Source organism: Nyctereutes procyonoides, unplaced genomic scaffold (assembly GCF_905146905.1).
Source record: "Nyctereutes procyonoides isolate TBG_1078 unplaced genomic scaffold, NYPRO_anot_genome, whole genome shotgun sequence".
Taxonomy (NCBI): domain Eukaryota; kingdom Metazoa; phylum Chordata; class Mammalia; order Carnivora; family Canidae; genus Nyctereutes; species Nyctereutes procyonoides.
In genome coordinates, this window is record NW_026575036.1 from 14,841,466 (window position 1) to 14,862,444 (window position 20,979).

Here is a 20,979-nt window from a genome sequence, read left to right on the forward strand (position 1 = left end):
ATTTGAGGGCCTAACAGAACACTGACCTCTGAGCAACAAAGAATTCTGCTAGAGGACTGCCTTTGGACTTGAACTGCAAGTCTTCTCTGAGTGCCCGACCTGCCAGCCTACCCTGCAGAGTTTGGATTTACCAAGTCTCTCTTGGTTCTGTTTCTGGAGAGAACTCTCATACATAGTTTTTTACATTATTATTATTTTTAAAAGGTTTTATTTATTCATGAGAGACACACAAAGAGAGAGGCAGAGACACAGGCAGAGGGAGAAGCAGGCTCCATGCAGGGAGCCCAACGTGGGACCAATCCTAGGACCCCAGGATCACACCCTGAGCCGAAGGGAGGGGCCAAACTGCTGAGCCACCCAGGGATCCCAGTTTTTACATTAAAACACCCCTTTTGGGGCACCTGGCTGGCTCAGCAGGTAGAGAATGCAACCTGATTTCATTAGTTCAAGCCCCACAGTGAGCATAGAGCTTACTTAAAAAAATAAAAATATAAAAATTTAAAAAACATCTCACTTCAAATAGCTGTGTCTTGATTAAAATTCTGTGTCTTGATTGGACACTGACAAATCCTCATCCACATAGGCAAATGCCTACTAAGCTTTTCTACTGGGATATCTAACAGGTATTCTAAACTTAGGTCCAATAGTAAGCTTTTTTTTTTTTTTTTTTTTTACCTTTTAAATATTTATTTATGAGAGAGGGAGGAGAGAGAGAGAGAGAGAGACAGCACGTGGGGAGGAGCCAAAGGTGAGGGAATGAAGTAGACTCTGCTAAGCCCAGGGCCTGATGCGAGGCTTGATCTCATCACCCGAGATCATGATATGAGCCCGTATCAGTAGTTGATGCTTAATCAACTGAGCCACCAGGTGCCCCCAAAACGTAAGCTTTTGATATTGATCCTAACTTGTTTCTCCTGCACTTTCCCAATTTCAGTAATGCCTGGAACCATTTTCAGGGAGGAGGCCTTCTCTGGCTAACCCACTTATAATTGCAGTCCCCCTCCAGGCAGCCCTAATCACACTTTCAATCTCTTCTTTGCTTCTTATTGTTAACTACAATGTGTATTACTTCTCATGTTTATTGTGTAACTCTTCCATTAGAATATAAATTCCCCCCCCAAAAAATTCTATAACAGCAGGAATTTGATGTTTAAAATGCCATGTGTGAAAATAAAAATAAAATGCTATGTGTCCATAACTTGATGCAATGATTTAAGTAATGCTTACAGTGAGCAGCCAATGAATCTTTGCTTTCTATTTTTATCGTAGACTATAATGGTAGTTATGTTTGAGTGTTTTAAGAAATCCTTCCCTTTTCCAGGTTCATAAATACATTCTGTATTTTCTTCTAAAACGTTTGTTTTTCCTTTTTAATTTAGGTTATTAGGTCAAGAATGGATTTTTCTGTATGGTGTGAAGTAGTTTGAAAAAAATTTTTTAAAACCATTTCTGGATAACCAGTTGCATAGCAGGCTGTATGTTTACTATATAATGGTTTCGGTTTATTCCTCTACTTTTGAAGTCCCTTGCCGCTCAGCATTAAGATTGTATAATAACAAAGCAAAACAAAGTATCAACCCCACAGTTTTATTTGTAAAGAACAAAGCATGAAAAGTCATATTTAAATGTACTCCAAAACCTGAAAAACCCACGTCAGTTTCTCTGATATGTATGTTAAAGTGCTTGATATCACAATACTCTTTAAATCTTATATTATGTTCAGATGAGGAAAAAAAAATCCAGTTCTGATGCATTGTTAACAATACAAAGAAACACAATATAATTTAAATGCAGAAATGTTCATTTTTTAAAAAGATACACAGGGTACATTTATACAGGGTTCAAGTGTAACACAGAGAGTTTTTTCTATGTTTAACACCCTCATTTGATTGACAACAGAACTCCTTACCATACCTCTCTACTGTCAACAAGATTTGGTTTGGATTAGACCGGAGCCACATACATATACATTCAGGAAAATGGATGAAGTGAGATTCTCTCCTACCATAACCCAAGGATGCCCTGGGTTCCTTCAAATGAGGAGAATCTTTTTGATACATATATTTTCTCACTCTGGTGTCAACTGCTCAATGTGATACATTTCTGGAGCTAAGCTTTACTCTGTCCTTGAGAGGATGATCAGCTCAAGGAAGATCTGGGAGTAGGAGTTTCTTGGATTCCTCCGATCACATCATCAGCACTCTCTTCAAAAAGGCTTGGAAATCCAAGAGATTTATCAATGTGTTTTAATAGGAATAAGGGACCTAGAAGCTTATTATTTGTTTCCATCTCCTTATAAGCTAAATGGTGGTGTAACAAACACTTATGTAAGGAACAGGGAGGGGCTTCAAAAGAAACTGATGACTTTGGGAACAGGATTCACTTTTATAAAAGTAGAGAGGAGCTCGAGACCATTCTCAATGAAGGTGTGTTAATACTGAAATATAAATAGCTAAGGTTCAGATTGTCCTTTCAACATAGTGAAAAGGATAGCTTCTGCAAACCTCACAGAGAAAATACTCACAATTCTCAACATGAAAATCTACTGAAAGATCATAAATCTTAGCAGAAGGAAGATATTTCAATTAAGCGCTATACTCTCAATGCTGTCAAATAAATACTTCCCTGGGGATCTGAGGTCCTCGTCTGTGGCCTCATGTTTCAAAATATCTTAGAGGTGTCAACATAGACTACACATAAACTGTTAAGTATAGTCTCTACCCCTCTTTCACTTAAATTTACATACCACAGTGCTTTATTTCAAAAAAAGGAAAAACAAGCAATTCAGTATTTCCCCTGTATCATTCACGTAGTGTGACAGTTCATTACAATTATTTTTTAAAAACGCAGGTTAAAGTAAATACCACAGAGTCACAAAGGTTCAAAAACGTGTGAGAGATTTAAAATAAATTTTAGAGGCAACTGCAAACTTTTGCACATTTCAGGTTTCTTATATCAAATTCTTGATCCCAGTGGGAAAGAGGACGAACTTTTGTTCCCTGTAGGCCAACCAGAACCCCACTTTATGCCACTCCACACTGAGCCTCGGTCATCTTTAAGGTGCTCGTGAGCCCCCAACCAGGGCACTGCTTTCCAGTGTCACACATAATATACCAACAACAGTGTGCCACCTTCGGAAAGCTTCCCATTAGGAGGTTTGGGACATTTGGAAAACACTTCGAAATCAGATGTTTCAAGAGGTAACATTTTTGGCAATTATTTCATTTCATTATTATACTAATTCAAAAAATTAATATAGCAAAAAGGATACCTCTAACTGGGTACGGTCCTTCCAAAAGTCAGCTATATACACTTATTCTGATAAGGGTTCTGCTACCGTCCTGTTCAAAATATCCTGGTATTGGCTTAGAGACAGTGATAAGCCACATAAGAACAAAGTCTTATTTCTTCAGAGTTGTTTCTTTTGTGACCTCAAACTCTGCATAAGCATCCTTTTTATTCATTAGCTTGGATCCTAAGGACTTTTTGTTTCCAAATATGAAATTTCTTCTGAAAGCCTGAGATTTACCATAACTGGCAATATTCAGAAGAATGGGCTGTAAGCCATTCAAGCAGCTCACAAGGAGGTCCCCACCTGTTTGGAGCCCTGGCTGTATCACTGGAATAAGTATATGGGCTTCCAAGGGGACCAATTTAAAGGGCCCAGCATTCTAGAGGATGTGTCAATTCTGGTGTGACTATTTCTTTTGAAATTGGTCATTTCCACTGTTATGGTCATACTACACAAAGTGGGATAAGGCTTTAGGTATAACTTTTTTGGGGGTACTACTTTTTAATGTAATGTTTTTATTCACAGGCCCCAAATCCAATTTTGCTCCCAGTTTTTATAACAGCTATAATTCTCAACCACTTGAGAACAATCTGTTAAAATGAATGTTAATTCTTATAAATGACTATTATAAATGAATATTAACACGTATTTACTAGCTGTTTGGGTGGATCCAGGGGTAGAAAGACTATTAACATGAATGCCTCTGAGCTTTGGTGTAATAAAAGACATGAGTTCTAGACTCTTGCGTTGTCACTGATCAGCTGTGGGGCTAAGTATTTAACCTCTCTGATCCTCAAGTGTACCCATCTATAAAATGATGACTCAATGCTAGCATGCTAACCTAGGTCATCTCTCAGCTGCCCAGAGTGTGCCAGAAATACGGCCTTATGAGAAAAGTAGTAAGAATAAAACTCTCCACTGATCATTCTATGGTTTCTGATGACTGCAACACAAGAACCCTGTGGGAAATAGGTCTGGATGCCTCCCATGACAGACTTTCCACGTCCCTGGAAGAGCTACACCAATGCAGATACCCTTTAGCCCCAGGAGAACAAATCTCCAGTCTACCCAGGTCACCCAGAATCATCTTCTTAAACCCTTTCCATGGGTTTCTAAAGGCTGCCTTCAACTCCCACACTGCTCTGCAAGTACTAAGTTACATATTAAAAGGGGATGCGCCTTGGTTACCCCGGGCCGAATACAGTGTTTGATAAAGGGAGTGAGGCACTTGTTTCATTACCTTCTTCCTCGAGGAAATAAGGGAAACAACACTGCTGGCTAAAGCCCAGGACCCTCAAGTTTGTACAAAGGTCCTGAGAGGCCATGGCTTTGCTTCTCAGCCACAACTGGGAATAAAACCCAGAGCTCTGCTGAGGCAATTTCACTGCTAACAACGTGTGAATGCCTAATTAGTTACAGGACCTGCCATAAATGAAGACTTAAGGTAATGAGCTAACACCACATTTATTTAACTTCCTTATAAAATACCAAGCTGGAAAGTTACAATGTTTGGTCTTTCAAAACTGTTGCCTCTTGTTCTGCTTCCATTTTTGCCATCTATGCTTTCCTAGCTGTTACCTTCTCTGGGCCAGTTGTTTTATATTATTACCCCTTCTTAAAAAGGAACACAAAACTTGCCCTGAAACACCCAGAAAGGTTCATTCTTTCTCTTTCCCAGTTATTTGCATTATCATGGTCAACAAATACTTTCACAAAAACATTCCAAGCTGCACAGAGCCCTCCTCCTTCTTAGACATTCCTTCCATTTCCTGAGAGGGGGATGGGCTCAGGAAGGGGGGCTGCTGGAACCTAACAAAGACAGGGTTGGAGATTATCCTGGAGGTAAGGAACTGCTGCAGGGTTTAGATGGCCAAATTAGCAGTCCAGAATCAAACTGCCAATTGCAGTTCTTATAACTAGGAGATCAACACTTTGAAATTCACATCTCTTCAAAGTACCTCACATAACAAGAATAAAAATGCCAAGAATGAAGCTAGTCTAGGCTAATCTTTCCAAAGTGTAAAGAAGTTATAATCCTACAATTTAACATACTTCTCAGGGCTTTGTGTTCTCTTTCCAGTTCAGCCAAGCTCCTGGGGTCCAGTATTTAAAATATTTGAATTGTATCATTATCTTGTGCCGGCGGAAAATTTTTTCCAAAAGACTGGAAAAATGACTCAATTCAAATGTATGAAACCATGTGTAACTTAAAAATAGAAGTGAGGACTATCACATACAGTAGGTAAAGCTGTTTACATTCACAATACAAAGGATTGGACTCGCCAGGATGGATGGCGATGACATAACAATGCATTCTGGGTTCCTTTGTGATACCTGGAGGGAAAAAAAAAAGCCCAACTGGGTTGCACTGTAATTACATGTTTACTGGCTTCTTCCTGGCTAGCACCACTCTTCCCCTCCCCAACTCCCAATGCGGTTGAGCTACTTATTTTAAATCACAGGAATATTCAATCTAAGAAAAGTATCTTATTAGAGTAATATAATTTCTTAAAGAAGATAGCATATTTACACACATCTAACACATGAAAATACTCTATTTTATACTAAATTCCAGGTTCAAATGAACTACAATAAAGCATTTTGCCTTGTCTGCAGTGTGAGGATTATTCAGATTGGGGAATACTGCGTGATGCCCCTGCAGTGACTCACTACCTTGTCAGACAAGTCCAAATCAGTCCCCATAGTTGGGGAAGGTTCAGGAACAAGGGGTCTGGACTGAGAGTTTCTAGTCATTTGGGTTACACATCCACTCCTTTGATGAGTGATCCTTCCAAGACTATGGTGAAGTCCTGAATGGTCTGCAGAATGCGGATGAGAGAGTTGACAGTCATGCGGTCTCGCAGGAGGGCACTTTCCTCGTACATTCGGGTAATGGCAGGACACTCAGCCAAGAGTGGGATCCACTGTGGGAGCAGGCGATCCCTACAGATTCAAAGAAAAAGAAGTCCTGAGCCCTGCTGACCTTGCTGCAGAACAACACACATATGAAAGATTTCAATGGGAAGGAGTAGGGCTGGAGGGAGCAAAATCTAGGCAAGTTCTGAGGTCAGCAGAGAGGAAACCAAAGTCAAGAATTTGGAAATTGCTGGTTAAATGTCATTTTGTGTTTCTTTTTTACTAGGGTGATACTCAGACATCTGTGGCAAGGTATGCCAAAATATATTGACTCTTTGGGAAGAAAGACTGACTACATTAAACAGTTGGGATTAGCATTTAAAAAAAACTGACACAACGTAACAAGGAACAAAATCAAAGCAGAAAAATACTAAGTAGATTTTACAAACCAAAATAGGGGTTGCACTGGTCTAATAAGTCAGATCAGTAAAGAGATAAAAGAAGATAAGGATCATGTTCAAAAGGAATTTTATTTTTAATTTTTTAAAAATATTTTATTTATTTGAGAAAGTACACAAGTGAGCATGAGTGGGCAGGCGGAAAGCGGGGAGAGGCAGAGGGAGAGGGAGCAGCAGATTCCCAGTTGAGCAGGGAGCCCAATATGGGGATCCATCCTAGTACCCTGGGATCATGAGCCGAAGGCAGATGTTTAACCATCTGAGACACCCAGGCGTCCCTCCAAAGAAATTATATTATATTTCTTCCTTTCCTTTCCCTTTCCTTTCTTTCTTCTTTTTTTTTCCTCCCTTCCTCCCTCCCTTCCTTCCTTCCTTTCTTTCTCTCACGAGAGACACAGAGAGAAGCAGAGACATAGGCAGAGGGAGAAGCAGGTTCCCTGTGGGAAGCCTGACACAGGACTTGATCCTGGACCCAGGATCACGCCCTGGTAGAAGGCAGACCCTCAACCACTGAGCTACCCAGGCGCCCCTCAAAAGGAATTTTAAAAGCATAGCTGAAATTGGCCCCTTTTATTATGAAGAAATACAGAACTTAGTTCTGTAAACCAGTTGTTCCAGGAGGATAACATCTCAACCTCTGGTGTGTCTTGACGTTAATTATCTGTCACTAAGTATCTAAGACATCTTTACTGAGCATCTCTCAATATGCCTTTCCCCTTCCCCCTCCCCTTTTTAAAAGTTTATTTTTTGTATAGTCTCTACACCCAACGTGGGGCTCGAACTCATGACCCTGAGTTTAAAAGTCACATACTCTTCTGACTAAGCCAGCCAGGCACCTTACAACATGCCTTTCATGACAAGAGCAGCCATAACCAGGCCATCCTGAATCTCTTGTTGGGGCTCTAGGGCTGCAGAAAGAAACAAACACACAAAGATAACTTAATCTTTTTCTTGGGGTGCCTGGGTGGCTCAGTCTGTTAAACGTCTGGCTCTTGATTTTGGCTTAGGTCGTGATCTCAGGGTTGAGATCGAGTCCCGTGCCAGGTTCCACACTCAGCTGGTAGTCTGCTTGAGATTCTCTTTCTCCCTTGCCCTCTGCCCCTCTCTTGTACTTTCTGTCTCCAAATAGATAAATCAATCTTAAAAAAAATAGATATAAAACAAGCTTATTCTAAAGGTCTATGTGTTTCATTTCTTACAACTGTGATAGTTGTTTTAAAATGAATGGAATTTACAGCTCCTGTGCATCATTTTCAAAAAATAAATGGATAGGAAATTGTCTTAAAGAGAAGACTTTATATAGTTAAGAATTATTTATATAGTACAAATTCTAGAATATTACTAAATTTATTTATTTTTAAAAAGATTTTATTTATTTATTTATTCGAGAGAGAGAGAGAGAGAGAGAGAGAGAGAGAGAGAGAGAGGCAGAGACCCAAGCAGAGGAAGAAACAGGCTCCATGCAGGGAGCCTGATGTGGGACTTGATCCTTGGTCTCCAGGATCAGGCCCTGGGCTGAAGGTGGCGCTAAACAGCTGAGCCACCCGGGGCTGCCCTAGAATGTTATTAAATTTAAAGCAACATGGTGGTATACTGTAAATATATATGTATCTGCTGGTGTGTCAAATTCCTTACCAAACTACCTACTGCCTATCTACCTACCTTTGGAGCCAGTGTAGTAGAATGGTTCAGAGTCCTCGAATGAGACTAGGTATAAATCTTGGCCTTGCCTCTTTCTGGCTGTATAACCTTGGGAAAGTTTGTTAACTTAGCTGTGCCTCAACTATTTTCTGTGTTCTCATCTACACAACGAGGTTACCAGTTGCTACTTCAGGTAGTGTGGTAGTGAAGTGATAGGAGGATTAAATGAGAGAATGAACGTAACACATTTAGCAAAGGGCCAGCACATAGCAAGGACCCAATAAACAGTAGTGTCATAATAAAACTAGGAATGAAAGAAGCCCACGGGAGAGCTTTGGAAGGAGCATGATACACCCTTCTAGATTCTTGTCCAACACATAACAAAGATAGGGAAAGTCGAATTGGCTTTATACCGTGTTCCAAGGCAAACTAAAATCTGGAATTTGCCGTCCTTTCCAATGTTCCTGGGTGCAGTATTAATAGCATTTACATAGTGGCAGAAGGTCTTGCAGGATGATTTCTGAATAAGGACATCATCTTCATTGTCTAGAATCTGGTCAGTGGTTTCAAAATAAGCAACCGCTTTCTCTGGGGAAGGAAGTCAGAATGATATCACAATACACATTAATACTTCATGAACAGAAAGAGTAATCACTTAGTTTATTTTGGAAATAGTAATGATGCTTTGCATTCAGAAACCAAAATCATTACTTTATCATTGGTTTCACAAGGAATTATAGAGATCCATGTTTCCCAGTGGAACAATATGCTCCCAGGAGTTTATTTTCTAATCTAGACCACATTCCAAAAGGATAGAAAGTTTACTCTCCTTAGAATACCTTCAAGCAATGGAAATTGCCAAAAAAGAAAAAAAATGGACTCCTCTATCAAGAATCTTTGAAGAGTAACCAGCCAATACATAGTAGCCATTAAGATGGTGCCCTCTGTTGTGGTTATAGAATGGCTAATACTTTGCAACAAAATCCTTGAAATGGAACTGATTATTGGGGGATGGGGGTGACTGGGTGACGGGCACTGAGGTGGGCACTTGACGGGATGAGCACTGGGTGTTATTCTATATGTTGGCAAATTGAACACCAATAAAAAAATAAATTTATAAAAAACAAAAAACAAAGAAATGGAACTGATTAGGAAATCTGAGGAAGAGATATGTATGCATATCAGAAACAGGAGCAGTAAGATTCTAGGCATTCCAAAAGAAAAAAAAAATCACTCCTGGAGGCCTAGCTCTGTCAACCTTTTTTTTGGTCTAAAAATTCTAAGTTGGATAAAATCAGCTACTTCATCTAGACCATATTTACAAGACACAAAATGATTAATCACCCCTCTAAAAAAACTGGGAATTCTAGAAGAACCGCATACCAAAATAAAGATTACAAAGCTTATTTAGCATGCTGGAGCAGCACACTCCAAAACAGAACTTTGTGTGATGAATGAAATGTTCTATAACTGCAAGGTTCAATTTAATAGCTTCCAGGTAAGGCAGGTGTGACTAAAGAAGTGAATTTTAAATTTAATTTAAATTAAATCAGTTTAAATTTAAATAGCCACATGTAGCTAGTGGTTACCATACTGAACAGTATTAAGCTAGAATAATCCTTCTAAAACCCAAGTTATATTATGTCACTCACTCCTGACTCAAAGCCTTCTAATGATTTCCTATTTCAATCATGATAAAGACCAAAGTCCTTCCAACGGCCTAGAAATTCCTCAAGCACCTGGCTCTGGCAGTAAACAGCCTTCTCTCCCAATATCCTCTAACTCTGTCTCCCTCACTCTGCCCCAGTCACACTAGTCTTGCTATTCCGTGAAAAGGCCAAGCACACTTTCACCTTGGGACCTCTGCCCTAGCAGTTCTCCCAGTCTGCAGTGCTCTTCTCTGATATCCACATGGCTTGATTCCTCAATTCCCTAAAAATCTGTGTTCAAATGTCACCTTGTCCACAAAGCATGTAACTGCCCCACTTAAGAGCACTCTCCACTCCATGTCCTGTCACTCTGCTCTATTTTTTTTCAGATCAACCATCGCCTTCTAACATACTAGATGAATCACATACTTGTTGTGTCTTTGTGTATTGTCTGGGTTCCTGCCCCCACTAGAATATAAGTTTGTCAACCATAGGAATTTCTGTGTTTTACTTATCTCTAGATGTGTTATCTTTCTTTTTAAAGTAAGCTCTATACTCAGTGTAGGGCTTGAACTCATGACCCCGAGATTAAGAGTCCCATGCTCTACCAACTGAGCCAGCCAGGTGCCCCCTGATGTATATCTCGAGCATCCAGAATAGTGTCTGGAATATTATGGACACTATAAATACTTGCTGACTGAATGAAAAGCTAATTTGATATTTATTTCAAAAAATGTACTCCATTGTCACTAACCTTTATTTGCTTTAACTCCTGGATCTTTGAGTTTTCTAAGAAACGTTTCAGTGACCTTATAACAACACACATCTGCTTTGATTTACCTATGAAGTCCCAGATGAAGACATTCTTGTGAAAGATGCGGGCAGATTTGAACCCATGATGGAAGACTTGTTCAAGTGCCACAACCAGTCCATTTTCTCCACACAGCAACACCGTGAGGCTTCCTCTCTGTAAAGCGAAATATGCAGTGCCAAAGAATAATCTGCTGCATTTATGTTTAAGAAGACACTAGAGAAACAGGTGCTGAGTGAGGGCAGCGATGAAGCATGTTTTGTAGCTATTACAAAGCTTACAAATAAAAATTAACATGCCCTCTCTACTGCCTTATGTATTATGTATAAAAATGGCTTTAAAATCCTTTATATTAAGTGTTATAGACTATCATACCTCTTTTTCAGGTTTGTGAAAATGTTTCACAATATTGTTCACAGCTTCTCCAATTCCTTCTTGGATCTGTCCAGCATTGGGTTCTGAAAAAATAATGAACAGTGGCTGAATTCTCATGCAAGGGAAATAAACCAAAGTACTATGGGGTATCACCTGTGTCCACCCATGCAGGAAACACTTCACCATAGCAGGCTGGCTTGTCAGGGGCTTGTCTGTGAAACTTGCCTCAGGCCAGTTCGGCCAAGTGGGAGGCATCTTGGCACAAAGGAAAAGAATCCAAGAGACCCTTAGATTCAAATCCCAATCTTGCCACTTGCAACCTATAACTTTGGTTAAATGTCTAACTTCTTCTGAGTCTGAATTGCCTTAACCTAAAATAGGGAAAATATACATCTCATGTGTCACTGGATAAAGTGAATGAGATATGACAGATGTCAATCCCTGGCATGGTACCTGTCACACAATGCTAGCAAGCCCCTGGATCTGAGGAGTGAGATGGGAAAGACCCATAGCATCATTCCTTAGGTATCTCCTTAGCCTATCTACCTGAGTCCCTTATTGGGCAAAGAAAGGTTTGTGAAGCTCTGAATGGCTAATCTGAAATCTGTGGGGTTTTTTTAAGATTTTATTTATTTATTCATGAGACCCACAGAGAGTGAGAGACACAGACACAGGCAGAGGGAGAAGCAGGCTCCATGCAGGGAGCCTGATGCGAGACTCGATCCCAGGTCTCCAGGATCACAACCTGGGGTGAAGGTGGCGCTAAACCACTGAGCCACCCGGGCTACCCTGAAATCTGTGTTTTTGCTATTGTGCTTAAAGTAAAGGGAAGGGGTGCTTGGTTGGCTCAGTTGGTTAAGTGTCCGCCTTCAGACAGGTCATAATCCAAGAATCCCAGGATCGAGCTCCACATTGGGCTCCCTGCTTGGCAGGGGAGTCTGCTTCTCTCTCTATCCCACCCCCTGCTCATGTTCTCTCACTTTCTTTCTCTCTCAAATAAATAATTAAAATCTTTAAAAAACAATAAAATAAAGGGAAGAGGACAGCCAGGTATACTGAGGCACCTAAAGCCCAGAACTGCTTCCCTTTCTGGCTACTCAGTCCATCTGGGCACTGCTTCATTTGCTCTGCCTGCACCACTCTCAGGCCCTGTTCTTTTTTTTTTTTTTTTTAAGATTTATTTATTCATGAGAGACACAGACTGAGAGAGGGGCAGAGACATAGGCAGAGGGAGAAGCAGGCTCCCTGCAGGGAGCCCGGTGTGGGGCTCGATCCTGGATCCCGGGGTCACGAGCTGAGCAGAAGGCAGGTGCCCAACCGCTGAGCCACCCAGGCATCCCTCAGGCCCTGTTCTTGAGGGAGGTGTGCTGGGCTGCTTGAATGGGACCTAAATTGCCTTTGCCTCCCTAACCCCAAGAAGAAGAAAAAGGATTTTAGGGACAAAGTAGGTAACAAGAGAAAAATTAATCACCACAAGAAATTATCAAATATTTAACTACTAAATTTAATACATGTCATACCATAAAGGACAAGCTACACATTCTAGTGTTTAAGAATCTTTGTCATACTGCTGGAGGATTTCTCACATAAAACACTCTTCAGGTAAAGCTCAAGTTAAGTTTTTTCTATACCAATAACAATTGAAGGACTGATACTGTGGCCTCTTCAGCTGCTATTTTTTTTTCCTTTTTCTGAATATATATATTTTTAATTTTTTAAAGTAATCTCTTTGCACAGGATGGAGCTTAAACTCATGACCCCATGATCAAGAATCATATATGATCTGACTAAGCCAGTCAGGTGTCCCTGTTTCTCTTTTAAACATGCAAATCTATTTTGAAAACTTTTATTCACTCTAAAACAGCACTGTACTAATTAGTATTTTATTGTATTTTATTTGTTTTTAAAGATTTCATTTTTTAAATTAATCCCTACACCCAACATGGGGCTCAAACTTACAACCCCAAGATCAAGGTCTTATGCTCTACTGACTGAGCCAGCCAGGTGCCTCTAATCAATAGTATTTTAAAACTCATTTATTTAAAAATTTCTACTCATTGGAGGCACCTGGGTGGCTTAGTGAGTTACACGTCTGCCTTCGACTTGGGTCATAATCTCTGGGTCCTAGGATCCGGCCCCACATCGGGCTCCCTGCTTGGCCAGGAGTCTGTTTCTCTCTCTGCCCTCCCCCTGATAAATTCTATCTGCCCCCTCAGATAAATTAATAGAATCTTAAAAAAAAAAAAAAAGAATTTTCTACTTATTGAGTAAGGAAAGGAAATATGACCAAAAGTGGGAGATAAGGCCTCTCAAAACAGTAATGTCCCACTTAAACTGGGACTGTTTTAGAAGTTGTAATAATTTGGATGGACTGGGTTGAAATCTCTCAACTCACTCTTTTAAGTAAATTTAGGATTACATACAATAAATTCACCAATTTTAAGTGCAATTTGATGAACTTTGATAGAAGTATAGTCATGCAAGCACCACAATCATAATGTAGAAAATTTCCACCAACCCCAAAAAACTCCCCATGCTCCTTTTTAGTCAATCCTCTTCCCTAACTCTCAACTCCTGGCAACTGCTGCTCATGCTTTCTATCATTATTATATTGCCTTTTCTAGAATTTAGTGTAAATGGAACTGTATAGCACCTTGTTCTTTGTGTCTGTTCTCTTTCACATACAGTAATGCTTCTGAGATTCACCCATGTGTTGTTAGATGTATCAACAGTTTGTTCATTTTTATATGTTGCAGAGTGGCATGCCACTGAGTAGATACAGCACACTCTGCTTATCCACCATTCCCCAGCTGGTGGATACTGGGCTGTTTCCATTTTTGACTAGTATGAATGAAGCTCCTATGAACACTGGACTACAAATCTTAGTGTAGCTACATGTATTAATTTCTCTTGAGTAAATGTTTAGGAGTGGGATTCTGTGTCAAGTGTATGCTATGGGTCCGCATGTCTTTATAGAAACTGCCAGACTATTGTTTCCTCTTGCATTCCCACTAGCAATGTCTGAGCATTCTGCTGCTCTCCATCCTTACCAGTATTTGGTGTTACCAGTCTTTGTAATTTTAGTTTTTCTAGTTAGTGTGTGGTGTCAAGTTTACTTTTGAAGGCAACAAGGAATTAGGAATCAGGGGAATAATTGGAGAAAGAATAGGGGGGATTTTTTAGACTCTATCATTCTAATAGTTAATATATCACCATATGCTAATATATGGATAGGGACAGAAAACACCCAAGGAAACCTCTTTGTTGGTAAACTAAGGAACTCTCAGGTACTGTTGTTATTCTACCTATGGCTTTACTGTCCATGGCTGAAATAAAACCACTTCACTGATGAACTTCTATAATTTTTCACTAAATCCTACTTGCCTGTTTTAGTTTTCTGTGGCTCCTGTAATAGATTACCACCAATGTGTTGTCTTTTTTTTTATTATTTTTTTAAATTTATTTATGATAGTCACAGAGAGAGAGAGAGAGAGAGAGAGGCAGAGACACAGGCAGAGGGAGAAGCAGGCTCCATGCACCGGGAGCCCGACGTGGGATTCGATCCCGGATCTCCAGGATCGCGCCCTGGGCCAAAGGCAGGCGCCAAACCACTGCGCCACCCAGGGATCCCACCAATGTGTTGTCTTAAAACAACAGAAATCTATTCTGTCATAGTCCTGGAGTGCCACAAGTCAGAAATTATCACCAGGCAGAAATCAAGGCAGGGCCACACTCCCTCTGCAGGCTTCATAGAAGAACACGCTCCCCACCTCTTTAAGCTTCTGGTGGCTGCTGGCATTCCCTGGCTGGTGGTTGAATCCCTCCAATTTCGGCCTCCCTAAGAATATGTATGACTGCATTTAGGGCCCACCTACACAATCCAGGATAATCTCCCCATCCCAAGGCCCTTAACTTAATCACATTTACAAAGATCTTTTTTCGAAATAAAGTAACATTTACTGATTTTGGGGATTAGGATCTAATACCCTTGGGAGACATTATTCACCCTACTAATGCCCACATAAGCATAAATTGGAAGTTTATGGTAGTATTACAAATGGCATATGTGGGCAGCCCAGGTGGCTCAGCGGTTTAGTGCTGCTTTCTGCCCAGGGTATGATCCTGGAGACCCAGAATCAAGTCCCACGTCGGGCTCCCTGCATGGAGCGCCAAACCACTGCGCCACCAGGGCTACCCAAGTCACTCCTTTATAGTATTTTATTACTTCTGTAGGAAGATAGGGGTGGGGAGAGGAATTTTTAGATTTTCTCTTAGAAAAAGGGGTTCTGAATAGCTATATATAGCTCTTTGGGAGTATTGTAATATGAACTGTCTTTATTCCTTAAGGTTTTTGTTTTTAAAGTACAATCTACTGTACAAGGTGGGACTTGAACTTACAACCCCAAGATCAAGAGTTGCATGCTTTACTGACTGAGCCAGCCAGGAGCCCTTCCTCCTTTAGGTTTCAGTCAAAATATTACTTATCCACATTTTCATAGCTTAATCAAAACAGCATACAGTTTTTATTTGATTTTATTTTTTATTTAAAAGTTATGATTTTTGGGCAGCCCCCGTGGCGCAGCGGTTTAGCGCCGCCTGCAGCCCAGCGCGTGATCCTGGAGACCCCGATCGAGTCCCACGTCAGGCTCTCTGTATGGTGCCTGCTTCTCCCTCTGCCTGTGTCTCTGCCTCTCTCTCTGTCTCTATGAATAAATAGATAATAAAATCTTAAAAAACAAAACAAAACAAAACAAATTAAAAGTTGTGATTTTTTAAAAGATGTTATTTATTTATTCATGAGACACACACAGAGAGAGGCAGAGACACGGGCAGAGGGAAAAGCAGGCTCCACGCAGGGAGCCCAATGTGGGATTGGATCCCAGGACCCTAGATCACACCCTGAGCCAAAGGCAGATGCTCAACCACTGAGCCACCCAGGTATCCCTTATTTGATTTTAAAAATCTAAATTCTTCAGGCTTTTTTTCAGAGAGGGGATTGTGAATCTTTTCTTTTAAAAAATATTTTATTTAAATTCAATTTGCCAACATATAACACCTAGTGCTCATCTCATCAAGTGCCCTCCTTAGAATTCTTCAGGCTTTTAATTATTTAATACTTGCCCCATTTTTTCCCATTCCTCTCTCCTCCCTTTTCTTTTAAATATTTTATTTATTCATGAGAGACAGAGAGAGAGAGAGAGAGAGAGAGAGAGAGAGAGAGAGAGAGAGAGGCAGAGACACAGGTAGAGGCAGAAGCAGGCTCCATGCAGGAAGCCCGACGTGGGACTGGATCCTGGAACAGGGCTCACGCCTTGCGCCAAAGGCAGACGTTCAACCACTGAGCCATTCAGGAGTCCCTCTGGAGTCCTTCTCCCTCCCTTTTTCAAACTGTTTGCTCAAATTAATTTTCCTTAGCTTTCTTTTCTTTTTCTTTTTTTTAGCTTTCTTCTTTTTAATCTATCTTACTGCGATTCATTAATGCAACAGTTTCCTGTGAAATGGCTGCATGATGCCTGCAACATCTGAGGTACACTGAAAATTTAACAGTAATGATGGTACTTACTAGTAGTTTTTCCTGTCAGTGAAGTGATGCTCAGTCTCCGAGCTGAGGTGGGGGATTTCTGCTGGGGTGGAGTCCGACACTGCTTTACCAGGTCCTCATCTGCCACTGAGGTCATTAGTTCCCCAATAAGGATCCTCTCCAGGCTTCCATCATCAACGCCTTTCCCCAGCCACCGCCCACATGGGAACCTTGTGGGTCAGAAAAACAACTCCTCCATCACCAACCAGTATTTTACTAGTTTTAGTCCCAATTTTTAAAATATTTTATTTATTTATAAGAGAGAGAGAGAGAGAGAGAGAGAGAGGCAGAGACACAGGCAGAGGGAGAAGCAGGCTCCATGTAGGGAGCCAGATGTGGGACTCGATCCCGGGTCTCCAGGATCACGCCCTGGGCTGAAGGTGGCACTAAACCGCTGAGCCACCCAAGGTTGTCCTAGTCAGAATTTTTTAAATGACACCATGGATGAAGCCCATCATTTTAGTGCCTATGGGTTGTTTTCTAAATTTTAATTTTACAATTTCAGACACACAGAAAAGTAGAGAGTATTTTATAAGACATTCATATTCTTATCACCTGACTTAATGTTTTGCCATATGCTTTGTTTTTATTTTGTACTGAAGTATTTTATTTCTTTTTTAAAGACTTTATTTTTTGAGAGAGAGAGCACAAGCAGCCTGAGGGGCATAAGGGGAAGCAGGCTCTCTGCCAAGCAGGGAGCCCAATGCAGGGCTCGATCTTGGGACTCCTGGATCATGACACAACCTAAGGGCAGTGGCCCAACTGACGAGCCACCCAGGTGTCCCATATGTTCAAACATTTAAAGTCCACTCCACACATCAGGGTATTTCACCCCTAAAGCCACTTCAGTATGAATCTCTGAAAAATACATTCTTATACAGCCAGAAATTGTTATTACATTCTGCCAAATTAAAATGACTCAATATTTTCTATATCTAACCTATATTAAAATTCTGTGGTTAGTTCTTCTGACAAGAATATTTTCAAACTAGAAGTTAATGTGGGAGTTGAGTTACAGGAGAAAACAGAGTATTTCCAAAGAGGAGTGCCAGCTAGTAGAGTCCAAAAGACCCTTTCTTCTTACTTAAATTAGTAACCTCAAGCTTCCCCTCTCCCCCCTTTTTAAATCAGAGTTATATCAATCTTTCTTTTCCAACACTTGTGGACTAGGCATTCAGAGCAAATACAATCAATTTTTTGAAAGTTTTTTTGGGGCAATTTTGTATTACATAAAAAGTAAAACTAAACAACTCCAAAACCTAAACTAAAATTATGAGGGCAGTGAGAAAGCTTTAGAAAGAAAACAATTCTTTTTTTAAAGTTTATTATTATTTTTTTTAGTAATCTTTTTTTTTTCTTCTTTATTTATGATAGTCACACACACACACACACACAGAGGCAGAGACACAGGCAGAGGGAGAAGCAGGCTCCATGCACCAGGAGCCCGATGTGGGATTTATCCCGGGTCTCCAGGATTGCGCCCTGGGCAAAAGGCAGGCGCCAAACCGCTGCGCCAGCCAGGGATCCCCTTTTTTAGTAATCTCTACACCCAACAGGGGGCTGAAACTCACGACCCTGAGATCGAGTCACACATTCTTCTGACTGAACCAGCCAGGCACCTCAGAAATAAAACAATTCTTCAACCTTTTCTTGTCTAAAGTGTCTCAAAGAAAGAATTCTGAGTTCTCAAGGACATTTACTTACCTGTATGTATGTCCTGTGATCTCATTTCTGACCATGACACAATCCACTAGCCATTTGGCTAACAGTCCTGAGTTATCGTGACCAATCTGAACGGTGGTCAGCTTCCCCAAGTTCTGGCACTGTAGGGACAGGACCAGAAGTTATTCAGAGCCTGATTCCACATCCACTACCTTTTAGCTTTAGTCGTACATTTTGGTTCCATATAATTTAATAATTGCAGAGGACCATCCTGCATAATGTGCTCTTCTTTCCACTAGAGAGATATATTCACATCTAATATATCCCATCTAATGAGACAAGTAGGACACATAGGGACATTATCAAATGAGAAGACTGTACAAGGTGCTAGACTAGAGATGTAAATAAATACTAGAAAAACAATGGAAAAGGAAAAATTATTTCTAACTGGGGAACCCAGACTATGTGCCTTTAGGATGAGAAGAATTCCAAGAAGTGGCAAAAGAATGCTATTTAGATTCAGTTACAGTGAGGTCAGGAAAACGACTACAGATATTAAAAAAAAAAAAAAATTACTGACATGGCTATTTTTCTGTTTCTAATAAAATGCCAAGGCAGAACTGACCTTAAACCTCATCTACGAGAAGTCTTGAAGCTATCATAAAAAAAAGTATAGTTATCAATGTTTCCTGGCTGTTGGTGGACAAGTACAAAAGAAAGCAATGATAATAGTTAAAAATAAATGTCAATTAAATTCTGACTTTATTTTTTAAAAATATTTTACTTATTTATTCATGAGAGACACAAAGAGAGGCAGAGACACAGGCAGAGGGAGCAGCACGATGCAGGAGCCCGATGCAGGAGCCCGATGCAGGACTTGATATTCAGACTGGGATCATGTCCTGAGCTGAAGGCAGATGCTCAACCACTGAGCCAACCAGGAGTCCCAAATTCTGACTTTTATTTTTTTATTTTTTTAAGATTTTATTTATTTATTCATGATAGACACAGAGAGAGAGAGGCAGAGACATAGGCAGAGGGGAAAGCAGGCTGCATACAGGAAGCCTGATGTGGGACTCGATCCCAGGTCTCCAGGATCACACCCCAGGCTGCAGGCGGCGCTAAACCGCTGCGTCACCGGGGCTGCCCCCTGAATTCTGACTTTTAAATTCTGATAAAATATCACAAACCACCCAACTGACTATGTATGGTTGGGAACATCAGAGCTATGAGCTCTTAAAGCCCTTGACTTCTTCGTATCAAGGTGAGAAGACACAGCCATCCAGGTGAGGGAGGATGGAAATAGAATGATGGGACTTACAGAGTTAATGTTCCATGCTTGCTAGTCAAAGAGAAGTCAAGGATTTTAATCTTTTATATGCTAAAACAGGCTCCTGGGTGTGTTATGACTGAATGGAAACTGCTATTCCTAGACCCCCAAAGAACATGAGAACAGGACATTCAGTTAGTACTCCTTCCCTCCTGAAACAAGAGCAGGTGTTTGTCTTCTTCCTGCATGCCAGGATCAACACACATGTGGGTTCAAAGACAGGAGAATACTTTGCCAGGTGGGACCTGAAAACTGACTATAATATTATATACCTAAAATAGAGGTATTTTTGTAGAACCATGGGGTTTACAAGCCATAAGCATGGATGTCAGCTCTCCTGTCTTTTTGTCCTTTTGTGCAGGTTCAGGCAGGGAGCATTTTACAGTAAGGAAGAGAACCACTGTGGGAAAGGCATTTACTTGAATGTTCCCTAGCTGCCCACTTCTGTGCTAGGCACCAGCAATCATGAAATGGGACCTAGCAACGCCAAAAGTATTCCACTGCAAGTAGAAAAATAGAGCTTAATAATTAAAATTATAGCAATAAAAATACAAAACAAATTACTGTGTTTAAGACCACTTTAGTTGTATACTCACAAAAATTATCCTGCATGCTTGAGTACTCCTTTATATTATTTGATTTGAGGAAAAATTAAAAAGCAAAACTGGAATCCTTGTGTAGAAACTATGTATGATATTTTCTGCTAAGAAAAGTATTAGCTGAACCCACCTCAAAAGTCATTTCGAGGAGGTTTTTGGGAATCTGCATTACTCCTGTGTCTCCTAGCTCTCCTGATACACAGATCCAAGGGTTCGATGTGATGATCGCATTGCTCAGTTTTTTGATGGGGATGATCACTGACCTATATGGAATCACTGAAAGAACAATACTGAAGTTAATTAAATATTACAATAAAATACTCCTGATAATAAAGCAAGTATATATATTAATGACTTTGTTGCCTTTCACAGATAGTTTGCTCTTTATGATCTATCAATATGTACTTAAACAAAAAGCAGAGATCACCTCTTCCAGTCTAAAAAGATGAGATCCAGTTTAAAAACCACAAATCCCAATACTTGTGTTGGTTTCTGTACCATATATATATATATATCTCACCAGGTATGTATGGCATGCAGAGTCTCACCATGGTGATATGCATAACCTCTACATTTATAAAAAAAAAAACAATCTCAGGCACTAATACCAGAACTGACGGCTATACAGAATTTTCATTAACGTTTTAAATGTTGTTCTAAAATCATGTATACAAATGAACATGGTTATTGATATGGTTCATATGTAAAAGGGGGTGAATGACTTC

General features: G+C 40.3%; 1 protein-coding gene across 7 annotated transcripts in view; it reads right to left on the bottom strand.

The window, feature by feature from the left end:
* Positions 1 to 1,583: 1,583 nt before the first annotated feature.
* The window catches only part of DENND5B (DENN domain containing 5B), a 204,555-nt gene continuing 185,159 nt past the window's right edge, over positions 1,584 to 20,979 (bottom strand). For all 7 annotated transcript variants that reach the window (XM_055318778.1, XM_055318774.1, XM_055318777.1 and 4 more), the window contains 7 exons: positions 20,385 to 20,530; positions 18,368 to 18,486; positions 16,646 to 16,833; positions 11,083 to 11,165; positions 10,737 to 10,863; positions 8,661 to 8,835; positions 1,584 to 6,235 (listed from right to left, as the gene is read on the bottom strand). In XM_055318778.1, the coding sequence (XP_055174753.1) occupies positions 6,052 to 6,235; positions 8,661 to 8,835; positions 10,737 to 10,863; positions 11,083 to 11,165; positions 16,646 to 16,833; positions 18,368 to 18,486; positions 20,385 to 20,530 (1,022 nt within the window). In that variant the 3' untranslated portion in view covers positions 1,584 to 6,051. The remainder of the gene's footprint in view (positions 6,236 to 8,660; positions 8,836 to 10,736; positions 10,864 to 11,082; positions 11,166 to 16,645; positions 16,834 to 18,367; positions 18,487 to 20,384; positions 20,531 to 20,979) is intronic.